Raw genomic sequence first — 13,328 nt, forward strand, 5'->3', positions numbered from 1 at the left:
TGTCTCCTGGTCTGAATTTGAAATCAGATTTTATTATTACCAAATAAAACCATTTTCTACCCTGACATTCTTGTTGAATCCAGTGAAAATCAGCATTCTTTTAATTAAATTTGATATGTTTCTGTTGTTAAAGAACAAATAGCAATTTATCCTAGAAGCTGTCGCTGCTCATCAGTGTTGGTCAAGTTACTTGAAAAAGGAATTAGTAACTAATTACTGATTACTTGTCCAAAAAATTAACCCCGTTACTTTACTGACTACTTATTTTCAAAAGTAATTAGTTACTTAGTTACTTAGATAGTTACTTTTTAAAAACATGATACATTATATGCAACAGTCTTTGACTTGAATAAATTTGTTTAAGATTTAAACCTATTTACTGCATATCAGCACATAAAATAAAATAGTGCTTTGTGTTTACGCTCACTCTTTCAAATAGATGCAAGTAAAACACAGCAGAAATTAAAAAAAATCAAAGACTCAGGACTGAGTCCTGTCGCTCTTAAATCTATTTTCACCTGTTTAGCAGGAGTGGGGTGGGTGGAGGTTTGCCCGGTGCCGCAGCGGTCATGTCAGTGGGGGGGATCTGGGGGTTTCTCTGTGAATTTCACATTCGCGTGGCAGCATGCTAGGTACTTGCTCAGAAGCTTAGGGGTTTTTCTTCACACGCAGTGTACAGTTGATAGTAATGTTTTTGTCACTTTTTATGGAATCAAACTCAAAGTAAGGTCAGTACTTTGACCCTTTTAAACAGTAACACAGAGTGCTTACGGGAAAATAACAGTAATCTAATTACTTTTTTGCAATAGTAATCCCTTACTTTACTCATTACCTGAAAAAAGTAATTGGATTACCTGCCCATCGTTATGTCGTTTGAATTTTTACTTCTTCTGTTTACTGCTGTGAGAAACTCACAAAACATTTAATCTTCACAGCATGCAGTCGAATTCTGTTGTCATATCTTGGCGTTTATCTCTACAGATACACACTTCTCTGATCAATGGTAGACCCAGTGCAGATGACCCCTCGCCAACTCTCCTGAACTTCACGTCCGCCCGCTACATCAGGTTGGTGTTTCAGAGAATCAGAACGCTGAACGCCGACCTCATGACTCTGACACTCCATGACCCCAAAGATATGGATCCTATTGTGACGAGACGGGTGAGGCTAAAAACACATGCACTACCACTTTAACTTTGTCAGTATGAGTCATTCATCTCTGGATATTTTTAAGTAGAATATCTTTTGAGTCATTGGTTGTTAAAGTTGCAATAACCTATTTTGGCTCTTCAGTACTACTATACCATTAAGGACATCTCAGTTGGAGGGATGTGCATCTGTTTTGGCCATGCGAAAGCTTGTCCACTCAACAGTGTTACAAAGGTAATAATGTCCAACTTTCTCTCACTCTGTTTAACAATACCATCAAGGTGATGTAGCTCTTCCATAGTTCTGAACAGGAGTAAAGAGAGCCCTCAGGCATCACCTTTTCATCTAACTCCTTCTATAAAAACTTTCCGTGTGAGTCTGTGCGCGCCTTTCTGCAGGGGACACAGGTGACACTGTACAGCGTCGTCTCACGTGTCACTTCAAACAGAGGAGTGTTTGATACCAGACACCTGATCTTTCCCTCTTTTTCTCCCACCACACACACATGCACCGCGTTGTGTCCTTTACATGTCCCGAGGCTGAAACAAGAAGTCTAACTCGGATTTGACACCTGTGTCTGGTCCCTCGGTGGTGATGTCAGTGACAATAAGTGATGTCACTGGTGTGTGAAAAGTCCTGTTTTTTTCTTCTTCTTCTTTTCCCACCGTCTCTAACCAAGACTTGAGGAAGTATTTAAACTCACTAGAGGAGACTAACCACTTTCTTCTGCCCAGGTGTTTAAAGGCTACACATTTAGTCAGTTTTAATAGAACAAAAAGACTTTGCAGAGCAGATGTAGTATACGGTACAACCGAATAATTTCTGTTTATTTATAATTCTGCTTTATTTATCTGCAGTTTTTTAGAGCCTCTCTGTTGCGCTGTCTTCCCACAGGACATTTAGCTTTTTTACTTTGATTAGTGTTCAAACAATCCATGCAGTAGCATACTGGGCAGACATTCAGAAAGGTGGAGACCTGCGAGATGATTTGTTGATGATCGTCCGCAGAACATTTGTTCAGATGCCTGCTCAGCACAAAGGCAGCCTAAGCAAGAGCTGTAGCATTGTGTCTCAGATAAAAAGGGGCAAATTTACTCATGCCAACAAATCCAGACTTGGCTCTCGTTGTGCTATTGTACTGCTCTCCTCTCAGTTAAATCTGGCACCCTCACCATATCAACCAATTTACAGAAAGTCCTAAATTGAATTACTGAACCTTAGTTGGCAAATATCCTGCTACATTCTGCTTTGTCTGTGTTTAGTTTTGAATTTATTTCTCTCCTGGGAGACTAATCGTGAACCTATTTACTGCTAACTGAAAATTTGGAAACTGAACCAAGTTCTTTCAGTTGAGTTGGCTCTCATGTGTACACATTGTTGTTTAAAGGGCTTTCAAAAGGTGATGCATTTGATAATTACCTATTTGCACTCTATTCTCACATTCATGTGAATGTTGAGGTGCCACACGAGGGTGCGCAAAGGAGAGAATTTTTTTTCTGTGTATATTAAAAATATATTCATAAATATTGTACAGAGGGTTATACATGTACACTTTCTACACTTTTAGATTCAAATCAATACAAACTTGATCTCAACATTTTATTTTGCTTCAGTTCAGGTGTTGTTCATACATTCAAACATTCTTACTGCAGATGTGGTTATGCATGTAAAGGACCACAAAGTCACAGCAAGAACATAAAGACTGCATTTGAACTAGGTTATTACTTTATTTGAAAAATTGATAGTTACAGTGCTTATTATCTCAGAACAGTTTAAAAGAGATTTGTTCTGGAAGCTATGTGGTTGAAAATGCATTAAAATGTCTTATAACAGTGTCTGTAAAACAATTTTTGATGTGATTCTTATACAAACTGCCACGTGCATGATAATGGAATTCAAGGATTTTCCTGGTGACGAACTTTTTGTCGACCAAACCAGGAAAAAATATTATACCCTTTCATTTATCTAAGAAACACTAAGATATCAAGTTAAATTTCCATCTAATGGAAAATGTCAAAAACTAATAACTGATGCATTTTAATAACCAAATCAACAACAACAAATAAAACAACCAATATAAATAACCGATGCTAAATATGACGTGAAAACATGTTACTACAAAACATGTTCAAATATGACAAGTTAACATCTGACAAACGTATAAATTGTGACAGAAAAGTGTGGCGCATTGTGCCGTGCGTTATGAATGACGCACACTGTTCAACCACTGCAATAAAAGTTCAAATTTAAAATAACAAAACAAGCATCCAGCCATTTTCTTCCGCTCATCTGAAGTGATGATTCAGTGATTTACTGGCATTTGGCATCAAGTAAAATTTTAACAATTGGATTAAACGACTACTAAGTCTGGTACCGACTGGTAACAGCGATGATTAGTTGCACACATCCATAGTGGTAATAGTCCACATTCAACTGAACAGTTCCTTTGCAGTAACTTGACCAGCACCATTTCCCTGCACAAGCAGTGCAGTTCCTGATATCTTATCATATCACCCATATCCCCCAAAGAACTCCCAACGCTGGGTTCGGTCACACTAAAACAGTGAAACAGTAAAACACCTCATACTACACTCAAGCAATAATTTCTATTTAGACGATTTATTGTCTAAAAAACTTAAACAGATGGTTTTATTTTCACCATTTAACTCTCCACTTGATTCCAGCTCTGAAACCTCGTCAATCTCCTCCAGGATTAAAGGCCTCACTTCGGGCAGTGGAATTGTTAAGAATATAGTGGCAAGAAACAAAATTTGATAAGAAAGGAAAAAATAAATAAAATTGATTTCCCTTCAGGATACAAAAATGGTGTAGGGGAAAATAAAAGTTAAAATCAACCTTATTGGGTTGTAAAGTCATTAAAATAATAATATCAAACAACGGGAGCTTCTCTAACAGGCTGTCACTCGGCACAGCGACAGGACACAAAGAAACAAATAATAGTTATTAGTTTAATTAACTGAAGGTCACTCTTTCCCAACACTGTGTGTGGGAGTAGTGTCAAGCTAAGGGCTGACATTTCATTTTTTCACTTAAGAGGTTTTGAATCACCTGCGGTGAAGAATTGGCTGCAGTGAAAAATCATATTTGTTCACGATTCAGATTCAGATTTAAAAACCTGCTTCTAGTTTGCACAATCAATTTAAAGAGAGCTCACATCTGTGAAATTTAAAGTGCACTGTTAATGTGTGTTTTCCATGTGTTTGTGTGTGGACATTTGTGTTTCTGCGCATATGTAGAAGTTTAGCTGTGAATGTGAACACAACACTTGTGGGGAGAGCTGTGATCGCTGTTGCCCAGGTTACCACCAGCAGCCTTGGATGGCAGGAACCTTCCTCACTCGACATGTCTGCGAGAGTAAGAAAAACACAGAACAAATTATATTTGTAAATTGCACACAGCTACCCACAAGCTTACAGCAGTTCACCCACAACACATTTGCTACTTATGAAAAATAAACAGTGACTTCTCAGATTTTCACGAGATAAAAAGCCTCTATCAGAGTTCTTATGGCACTATATAATAGGAAACAGAATACTACATCTTTTCCTAAGAGATTGTAACTAGATATTTCAACTATTTTACCCATTATGTTATTTAACAATTTCTCCATCTACATTTTTAGCTAAATACACTTTACTTACAGATTTGGCAAACTATTACAACCATTTATACATTAAGTTTAGCAATTTGATTTACTAATGGCAGTTTAATGTTATGTGTATTGGCTAACAATTTATTTATTTATTTTATTTTGCTATTAATTTTTCAACATTGCATATTTATTTTAAATATTAATATATATCTATTTTAAAGACTAATATTATTTTTAATTTTACTTTTCTGGTCAAAGTCATTTAGGTCCATTCAGTTCAATAAATTGTGCTTCCCCTTCAGATTAGTTGAGCTAATTTTTTCACATAAAGCCTGGCTACTGCAAAACAGTAGGCTAACCCTAGAGTACTCACTCACTGAGGTCAGTACTCTCCACACAATTAAACTGTGAAGCTGTGCCCTGAAATTCACATTCTTTCCAGCTGATCAGAATCAGTCTGTGATATAAGTCTGTATAAAGCCATCCGAAATCACCCTGGCATCCATTAACCTTCATCAGTTATGCAGCAGTGGAGGGATGAGGTTAGAGGCTTCCACCTGTCATCATAAAACTAAGGTTACAACATGTAATCTTTATTTTATTTCACACAGGCTACACCCTCTGAAAGCTCTGTAGTCTTAGTGGCTCAATGACTGCTTCTGTTGCCTTGACATTGACATAACTAAAGTGACAAAAGGTCCTGTATAGCAAAATAGTAAAAGAACTGACCATGACAGATTTAATACCAGTACTGAACAAACTGTTGTAATGGTAGGGGTAGAAAACGTTTATCTAAGATGAGGTATATGAAGCGAACTCGGCACTCTAGGATAGCACAGAATGATGCCCTGTAGTGTTGTGCAGCTTTACAGGTCAGCAGTGACCAGCGGGACAAGCTATCCACTGTTCTTAATCCCATAAACACAGCTGTGAACACGATACTGGATTAACAGTGGGTGGAAGGTCCAGTCATGCAAACATATAAGACAGATGCAATTATAACTTTCTGGAGAACAAAAATCTTTCATAATCATGTCATGGAACATATAAAGCACTGTGTAGTGTTTAAGCATGTGATAGATCATGTAACGTGCTCTGCTTCTCAAGCCAACCAATATGCATTGTAATTAATATGTCGTAGGGACCTGAAATAAGGCATGCCGAGCAGTGAAGGTCAGTACTGTTTTCTTAACACCTGGCCATTTGTACAGCTGATGCCTTTAATCCCTGGATTTAATACACTTTAAGTAATGTCCATCAGGCCATTTCCCTGTGGTTGTTTTAACCTAAAATCTAAAAGTGTTTTGTGTGTCTGGCCTTGCAAATGTATGTGCTACATTAAATGTACTGAGTTTGTAGGGGTGAGAGTCCATAGCCATAGTGTAGGTTAAAAAGTCCATTAGTCATGTAGGGAAAACATATGATCAATATTGCATCAATCACAACATTATCTTTGCAAAACATGTTCTGGTCTGAATTAAGAAAATGTATGAAACAAATGAACTCGGCTACAAAATCGGAATCTAAACTCAAGAAGATCTTTGTGGCCGTAGGAGACTTCTACAAACTTTAAGTCCAAGTTTCTTCTCAAAATTCCAAAGGACAATGCTTTTATCTAGCTCATGAATTTTAGACCACTTTAGTAAATATAGCAAACTAAAGTGAAAATGGAAAGGGCATGAATGAATAGTAAGGCTATTTTTTTCCTCTGGAGATAATTCTCTGGAGCCCTAGAGATAACACACAGCTCACAGTCAGTGTGTGAACCTTACGGCACTGTCTAAAAACCAGGATAGGGTGTTTTTTTTCTCATCTTGTGAGCAGATGAAGTAAAAGGATTAGAGAAAGTGTCCCCCCCCCCGGCTGCATATAATACTGTACAGAATTTTGATAGAAGAGGCAGGACTCGACAAATCCTATCAACTGCAGTACTACAGCCCACCAACTTTTTCTGTGTGTTTTCAGAGTGTAACTGCCACGGTAAGGCAGAAGAATGCTACTTTAATCAAACAGTGGCAGATCTGTCGCTCAGCCTGGACATTCACGGTCAGTACAAAGGGGGCGGAGTCTGCATAGGCTGCCGTGACGACACGGCTGGCATTAACTGTCAGAGCTGCGTTCCTGGATTCTACAGACCTGCTGACGTACGTAACCTGCTTATGCGTGTGTCCGTACATTACCTAAATTGCTGCTATTTGAACATGTCTGCGTTCTCTACCTGTCCAGGTGAGCGCTGAGGAGGAGAACCCCTGCATCCCCTGCTCCTGCGACCCATATGGTTCCATCAGCCAAACGTGTGTCGCAGATTCGAGACAAGCTATGCCCCGTATGCACTCAGTTTGACTTGTACTTTCTGTCTGGTAACGTGACTTTCCGCCTTGTTCTTTCTGAGGATCATTTAAGCCCTAACATAGGGATAATTTTGGCCCCTCAGTGGATATGCATGCAGACTTTTAGAGCCTGCACCCATTTCACATTTTAATTCATTTTAAAGTGGTACTTCAGTAACTCTGAGATTTCATCAATTCGGTCCACATTGATTTCCTATGGGATCGGGGTGAGTCGAGTTCAGCAGCATGCACAGAAGCTTCTGTTACTTGAAAATGTCTTTGACAGAACAGAACTATTTATATTAGAGATAATTTTACTCCTCTGTCCTCCTCTGTGTTTTCGCTGTTTTTATATCTAGCAAGTAGAGTTATTTTAGGTGCAGCTACTTCAAAGAGATACCCTTTCTCTTACACTTATACTTTTTTTATGTGTGCATGTGTCTCTTTGTGTGTGTGTGTTTGTGTTTGACTGACAGGCCAGCCAGCAGGGTCATGCTGGTGTAAGGAGGGTTTTGGGGGTCTGAGATGTGACAGGTGAGAGACACACATACACACACATGCACACAAATAGGGAAAGAGATAGACACATAGTGACAGGTGAGCAGAACCTTTCAGCTGTTGTCTGTTCCAATTAGTGTTTAGAAATTGCCACCAAGTTTCCATTAGGATCTTTGATGATATTGATTATCACACTTGGGTTGTATAGAAGTGACTGCATGCATAGCTGTGGTGCAAATGCAAGGCACTGTCTTATTTGCAGCTAAATGTTACTTCCTTAATAATACCTTTCATGAACTTAAACAGAAAGAACCACAGCCTGAGGTCTTCATGAAAAGTCTTAGCATTACTAAATTCCTACAAGAATTAAACAAGAAGCAGCTTCAATATCAACCCGTAGATCTGTCAACAGGGTCCTTCATGTTACTCTCCTGATTAGTTGGTTTGCGAGTAATTGCGTTTACTGATGTAATTGCTTTTTTTTTTTGTATTATCTTTGATCCCACGGTAACCCAGTATTCCACTCTAGTCTAATGTAAAAGCCTTATCTTAAAAATACTGCTTTTCCTCTAAACCTTTAATGACCTACCCGCAGGGCCGCAGCATAAGCATTGTCTCTAAAATGACTTCCTAAATGCTATTTAATAGACTTGCTTTGGCTTACTTTCTCTGTTAATTAGTAGAAGTTTTTTGTTTTTGTTTTTCTGCTTAAGCACGCACACATATTACCAGCGTTAGCGGTTTGCAGCAGTGAGTAGGGGATCGGTGGCTCACGCGAAAACAGTTTGACCAGGATAAAGGCAGTGGTTGTTAATCTGATCAATTTACTGTTTTGACTTGATCTTTATTATTGCTGTAAAACTGTAGGTGTGCTATTGGTTATATGGGCTACCCATACTGTGAGCGCTGTAACTGCAGCGTTGAAGGAAGCGTCAACGCTGACCCATGTATAACACCCTGCATATGCAAGGTACACACAAACACGCACATTCGCATTTGTATGCACAGAAATAATGACAAGTACTCTCTCCTAACCTTTTTAGCCCTGTCATCATTATTTTCACCACATTAACATTGCCGGAACATGCTTTGCACTCGTAGCGTCAACCTGAGGGCAGCCTATAAACTATGCTGCGTCCTTCTTCTTCTTCTTTTTCTCCTCTCTCTTCTCTGCCTGCCCTTTTCTGTCTCTCCCCCTCTCTCTATCTTTCTCACATGCAGGAAAATGTGGAGGGGGAAAATTGTGACCGCTGTAAGCTCGGATTCTACAATCTTCAAGCGTCCAACAGACCCGGCTGCGAAAAATGCTCCTGCATGGGCGTTTCCAGTCAGTGCGCTGCCTCCACGTGGACCTATCAGAATGTAGGAACTCATTATTCACTGATGTTGTGGGATGATGTAAACGCTACTTCAGTTTAAAATCTTTTCTGCAAGAGTGGCTTAGAGCTGAAAAACTGTTTTTTCCTCCTTTTATTCAAATATCATTTACTGCTGTAAACTTAAATTGCGTCATAACTGTGCACCACAGAAGGATGAACATCAGCTGAGAAACAAATTTGTGACGCAAGTTGTTCTGACTAATTTTATAGTATGTGTTCCCTTCCATGACAAGTTTCAGAGTGGAGTAAACTTTCAGTTTGTGTTCATCTTTTGCATCTAATCCAACTTTGGTGACTTTTGACATGCAGAATTTTAAACTGATGTTCAGTGAATCAGAGAGTCCAAAACAGAAGCATGTGTCATGAGGTTTTACTGACATTGGCCTGTGTCTCCTTTTTCTAACAGCGTGCTTTACTTGAGAACAAATTGCTCAGCAAAAGAGACGTAAATCTGATTTTTAAACACGAGGGAAATACTACATGAACAACAGGTCTCATACATCAGAGTTATTATAGTTTTCTATAATGTGTGGGTTTGCTCATTTCAGTTTAGTTTAGTTTTTGAAAATGTTTGCTTTTAGTTTCATTTTTATTTGTTTTATAGTTAACTTGAGGGCATTGAGGGTATATGCTGGAAATAACATCGGTAAGGGTACATAGGTATAAAAAAAAAAGCGAAGAACAAACCAGTTGAAAGCAACTGACTCAAAGTAGACATGCGAAGTCACAATAAATATATGCAAAAAGGCCTCATCGGCCAAGCTGTGATAACAAATTTTGCGAAAAGAATTAAACTGAAGTGTAACTCGGCTGGGATAGGCTCCAGCACCCCGACAACCCTGAATTGGATAAGCAGAAGAAGATAGTTGGATGGGTAGTTTTAGTTTTTCATTTAGTTTCAGTCACCTAAAATAACCTTGTCATAATGTTCAATTAGGTTCAATGCTAACAAGCTTGGGCACTGACACTGAGTTTGACACAAGTTTTTGTGATTGAGTTAGTAATTAGTTTGCCAACTACTATTTACCCCTTTGTTTAATCAAATAAATTGGTTCGATCAGGCCTTCAGTATATTTTAAAGTGAAATTTTTCAGATTGTGAGTTTTTAATGTAGGTCCATAATACACATTTTCCTAACAAACAAAACAATCACTTAAGCTATCGCTCAAAACACTTTTTTTTTTAGATGACACGAAAACTACTCATCCACACTGCTGCATCAGTTTAATAAATATCTTTCAGGGCCTGAACATATCTGACACCAGGTGTAAAGTAATTTGGATCTGGCAAACATTAAAAACATCTGGAAATTAATCAGTAGGATGTTAAGCAGAAAAACAAAACTGCATAGAGAGTCTGGAGGGAACAGAGAGGTGAGAGACATGAAGAGAAAGAAAAATATGGAGGAAGGAAGAGGACAGAACTAGAAAGGAGAAGGGAGAAACAAGACAAGAGGCAAGAGGGAGGAGAGAGGTGAAGCAAGAGGAAAACAGTTTTTGACTGACAGGGAGGGTGGGAGAGGAGGAGAGAGGAGACGCTGACAGGATGACAGCTCTGATTTAGACACCGATCGTGTGTGTGTGTGTGTGTTTTCAAAAGGGGAAGCCAAGGTTAGGTTAATTACAATGACAGATGTGTGTCTAGCAATCTCTGATTCACAAACACACACACGTGCAGACACACATCAACACACACAAAATCCTTAAGAAAAAAAATCTCTTTCAAGGTGTCGATTGCAAACTTCCAGCTGACATGTGGCAGATTTACAAAGCTGTTACCAAAAGCTTAACTTTGACATTTTTGTTAAAAAAAAATCTTTTATCTCAATCAACTAATTACATTTACAATAAATTACATTAAAAAAATCACATGATAGACATTTTCTATTGTTTTTTTAAATTAACCTGAAGTAATATGGTGACTTTAACTTGAATTTTGCTTTTCATTTTTAATTACCTCTTATAATAAAGTATCGTTAGAGGTAATAATTTTCCTGCTCAGGAGTTCATCTATATAAACCACCTTTATTTTGCTTGAAGGATTTTTGTAAAAAGGTTTTGGGGTTTTGGAGGCAGTGGTGTGGACAAGTTGACAGATGAAGTCAGGCAGGAGTCACCATGAGCTATGATGTTCATAGATGACACTGTGATGTACTGAGAGTATGGACAAGAGGAGTGTAGAGGAGTAGTAGTGGAGTGGAGGTGTGTGCTGGAGAGAAGAGGATTTGAAGTCAGTAGAAGCAAAGGAGAATACATGTGTGTGAATGAGAGGCAGGCAGGTGTAACAGTGAAGATGGACGAGTTGAGATACCTGGGATGAAGCATCCAAAGCAACATACAGTGGACAATAAAGGTGAAAAAGAGAGTGCAGGTAGGGTGGAGTGGGTGAATGTAAATGAGGGTTTACAAGGTGGTGGTGAGACCTGCTGTGATTTGTGGTTTGAAGACAGTGGCATTAACAGAAAAGACACCAGGTGGAGCTGGAGGAGGCAGAGTTGAAGATGCTCAGTTTGGTTGGGAATGACCACAATACAGAAGATAAGGGTATGATGGAGGCAGACCAAGCTCAGATGATTTGGACATGTGTAGAAGAGGGATAGTGGGTATACTGGACAAAGGATGTTGAATATGGAGCTGCCAGGCAGGAGGAAAACAGGAGAAGGTCCATGAGTGCAGTGAAGAAGGACATGAGAGGGTTGCTGAAACAGAGGATTCTAGGGCAGGAATGAGAAGTCAATAAAACAAAGGTGACGCTTGGCAGTAGACTACCTGGACACAATAGGTACACAAAAAAAATACATTGCAACTTTGGTAATAGAAAAGAAGGAGCTCAGGTGGTGGATGAACAAATCTATTAAGAGAGTCAGCGTGTTGACAGTTGTGTGAAGTAGCAAATCCGAACCACCAGCTGGGCATTATAAGTAAAACCTACACTGAACATGCCTTGCTTTAATATGTTTGCTGTCAATGTTACTGATGTGCTGACAGTAAGCAACTCTGTCGCGTGGACAGAAATAATACTGTATGTTGCTTTTCTGTTTTAGACTCTCCCTTTACATATTTATATAAATTCTTTTCCTGATGACTATATATAAACATCTTACATCTCTACATGACTCACGCAGTTTAAGTGAGCAACAGAAAACCTGCTGAAAACAGAAAACCCCAACAAAAACTTGAAGTTGAAAGCTGACGTCTTGTTATGATGTGTACTTCCGCGATTGCAGAAGAGAGCGGAAAGGTGCAATCCTGCCACAGTCTCTTCACACAGATCGTGCCTCACAATTTGGGTGTTGAATTTTTTAACAACCCCTACACAGAAATATTCTTTGTGTACTTTGAAATGTGACATGGGGAACTGCGGTCTGGGCATGCCAGCATGATCAGAGTAAAAAAGTTGTTTTTGAAATAGATGGAGCTGAAAGTAAAATAACTTTTTTTAACCTGGATGTTGTGTTCATAGGAGACCACTCTGACAGGCTGGCACCTGGTTGGCAACACGGGAGGGAGGGTGTGGTCCGTTCACAGAGAGACCCCTCCATATCTCAGCGTGCGACACTTAGATGTTGTGGACGATCTTGGCACCGCCTACTATTGGAATGCACCTGGACTATACTTAGGAAACAAGGTCAGCTGCAAGCACACACTCTGAGACTTTTACAAATGGCTTAAATGACACCTATTACGATTTTCCTTGTTTTCTTTATATTAAACATGGCCAGTGTTTCCAAAAATGAGGTCAGTGTATGTACAAGGAACCCGTGCGAGACAAGAGGCCATTTTTTCTGCTTTTGCCTGTCTATTATGCTCCTAATAATCCCTAATAATCTCAATTACACTGCTCCTGCATTGAGAACAGAAGCTCCACAACCTCCTGTTTGAGTCTTTTGTTTGCAGCGTGCAGCTAATCAAAAGAAAGTTGGCTTAAAGGAGAGAAGGAAAGGAGTTGAGACGACTTGTTTCAGAAACATGAAGAACTGAGGGGCTGCGCTAAGGCCCAGTTTAAGATAAATAATGCAAAGCTACTGTAGACGACCCCAAAAATGACATGGATTTGTCAGTGAATATATTCGGTGTCCTTTGAATAACCAGCAGTCAACACTGATTGCTGATTTTTTTTGTGCCTATTTTACTTGAGATAACTGAGAAACTACATTAGCACCAACATTAAAGTAGACACATCCAAATGCTCTCAAGGTCACAGTAGTAGCTCAGTTGTGCGTTGTTTTAATCCAATCTTTAATCTTATACTTCAGCAGCAATAAGCTATAAGCTAATGTTTCAGGTTACTTCAGCGGACTATTTGCTTCACGACATGGGCATTTCTAACTATATTACTGTGTAGTGATAGCACTGGCGG

General features: G+C 39.0%; 1 protein-coding gene across 6 annotated transcripts in view; it reads left to right on the plus strand.

Annotated features, from left to right (window-relative positions):
* The window catches only part of lama2 (laminin, alpha 2), a 231,551-nt gene that overhangs the window by 79,861 nt on the left and 138,362 nt on the right, over positions 1–13,328 (plus strand). For all 6 annotated transcript variants that reach the window (XM_026194235.1, XM_026194236.1, XM_026194237.1 and 3 more), the window contains exons 6-14: positions 982–1,161; positions 1,294–1,383; positions 4,407–4,524; positions 6,728–6,906; positions 6,989–7,088; positions 7,569–7,626; positions 8,458–8,560; positions 8,812–8,952; positions 12,432–12,596. In XM_026194235.1, coding sequence (XP_026050020.1) covers positions 982–1,161; positions 1,294–1,383; positions 4,407–4,524; positions 6,728–6,906; positions 6,989–7,088; positions 7,569–7,626; positions 8,458–8,560; positions 8,812–8,952; positions 12,432–12,596 — 1,134 coding nt within the window. The remainder of the gene's footprint in view (positions 1–981; positions 1,162–1,293; positions 1,384–4,406; positions 4,525–6,727; positions 6,907–6,988; positions 7,089–7,568; positions 7,627–8,457; positions 8,561–8,811; positions 8,953–12,431; positions 12,597–13,328) is intronic.

The sequence above is a fragment of the Astatotilapia calliptera genome, chromosome 15, assembly GCF_900246225.1.
Source record: "Astatotilapia calliptera chromosome 15, fAstCal1.2, whole genome shotgun sequence".
In the NCBI taxonomy this organism is placed as follows: Eukaryota; Metazoa; Chordata; class Actinopteri; order Cichliformes; family Cichlidae; genus Astatotilapia; species Astatotilapia calliptera.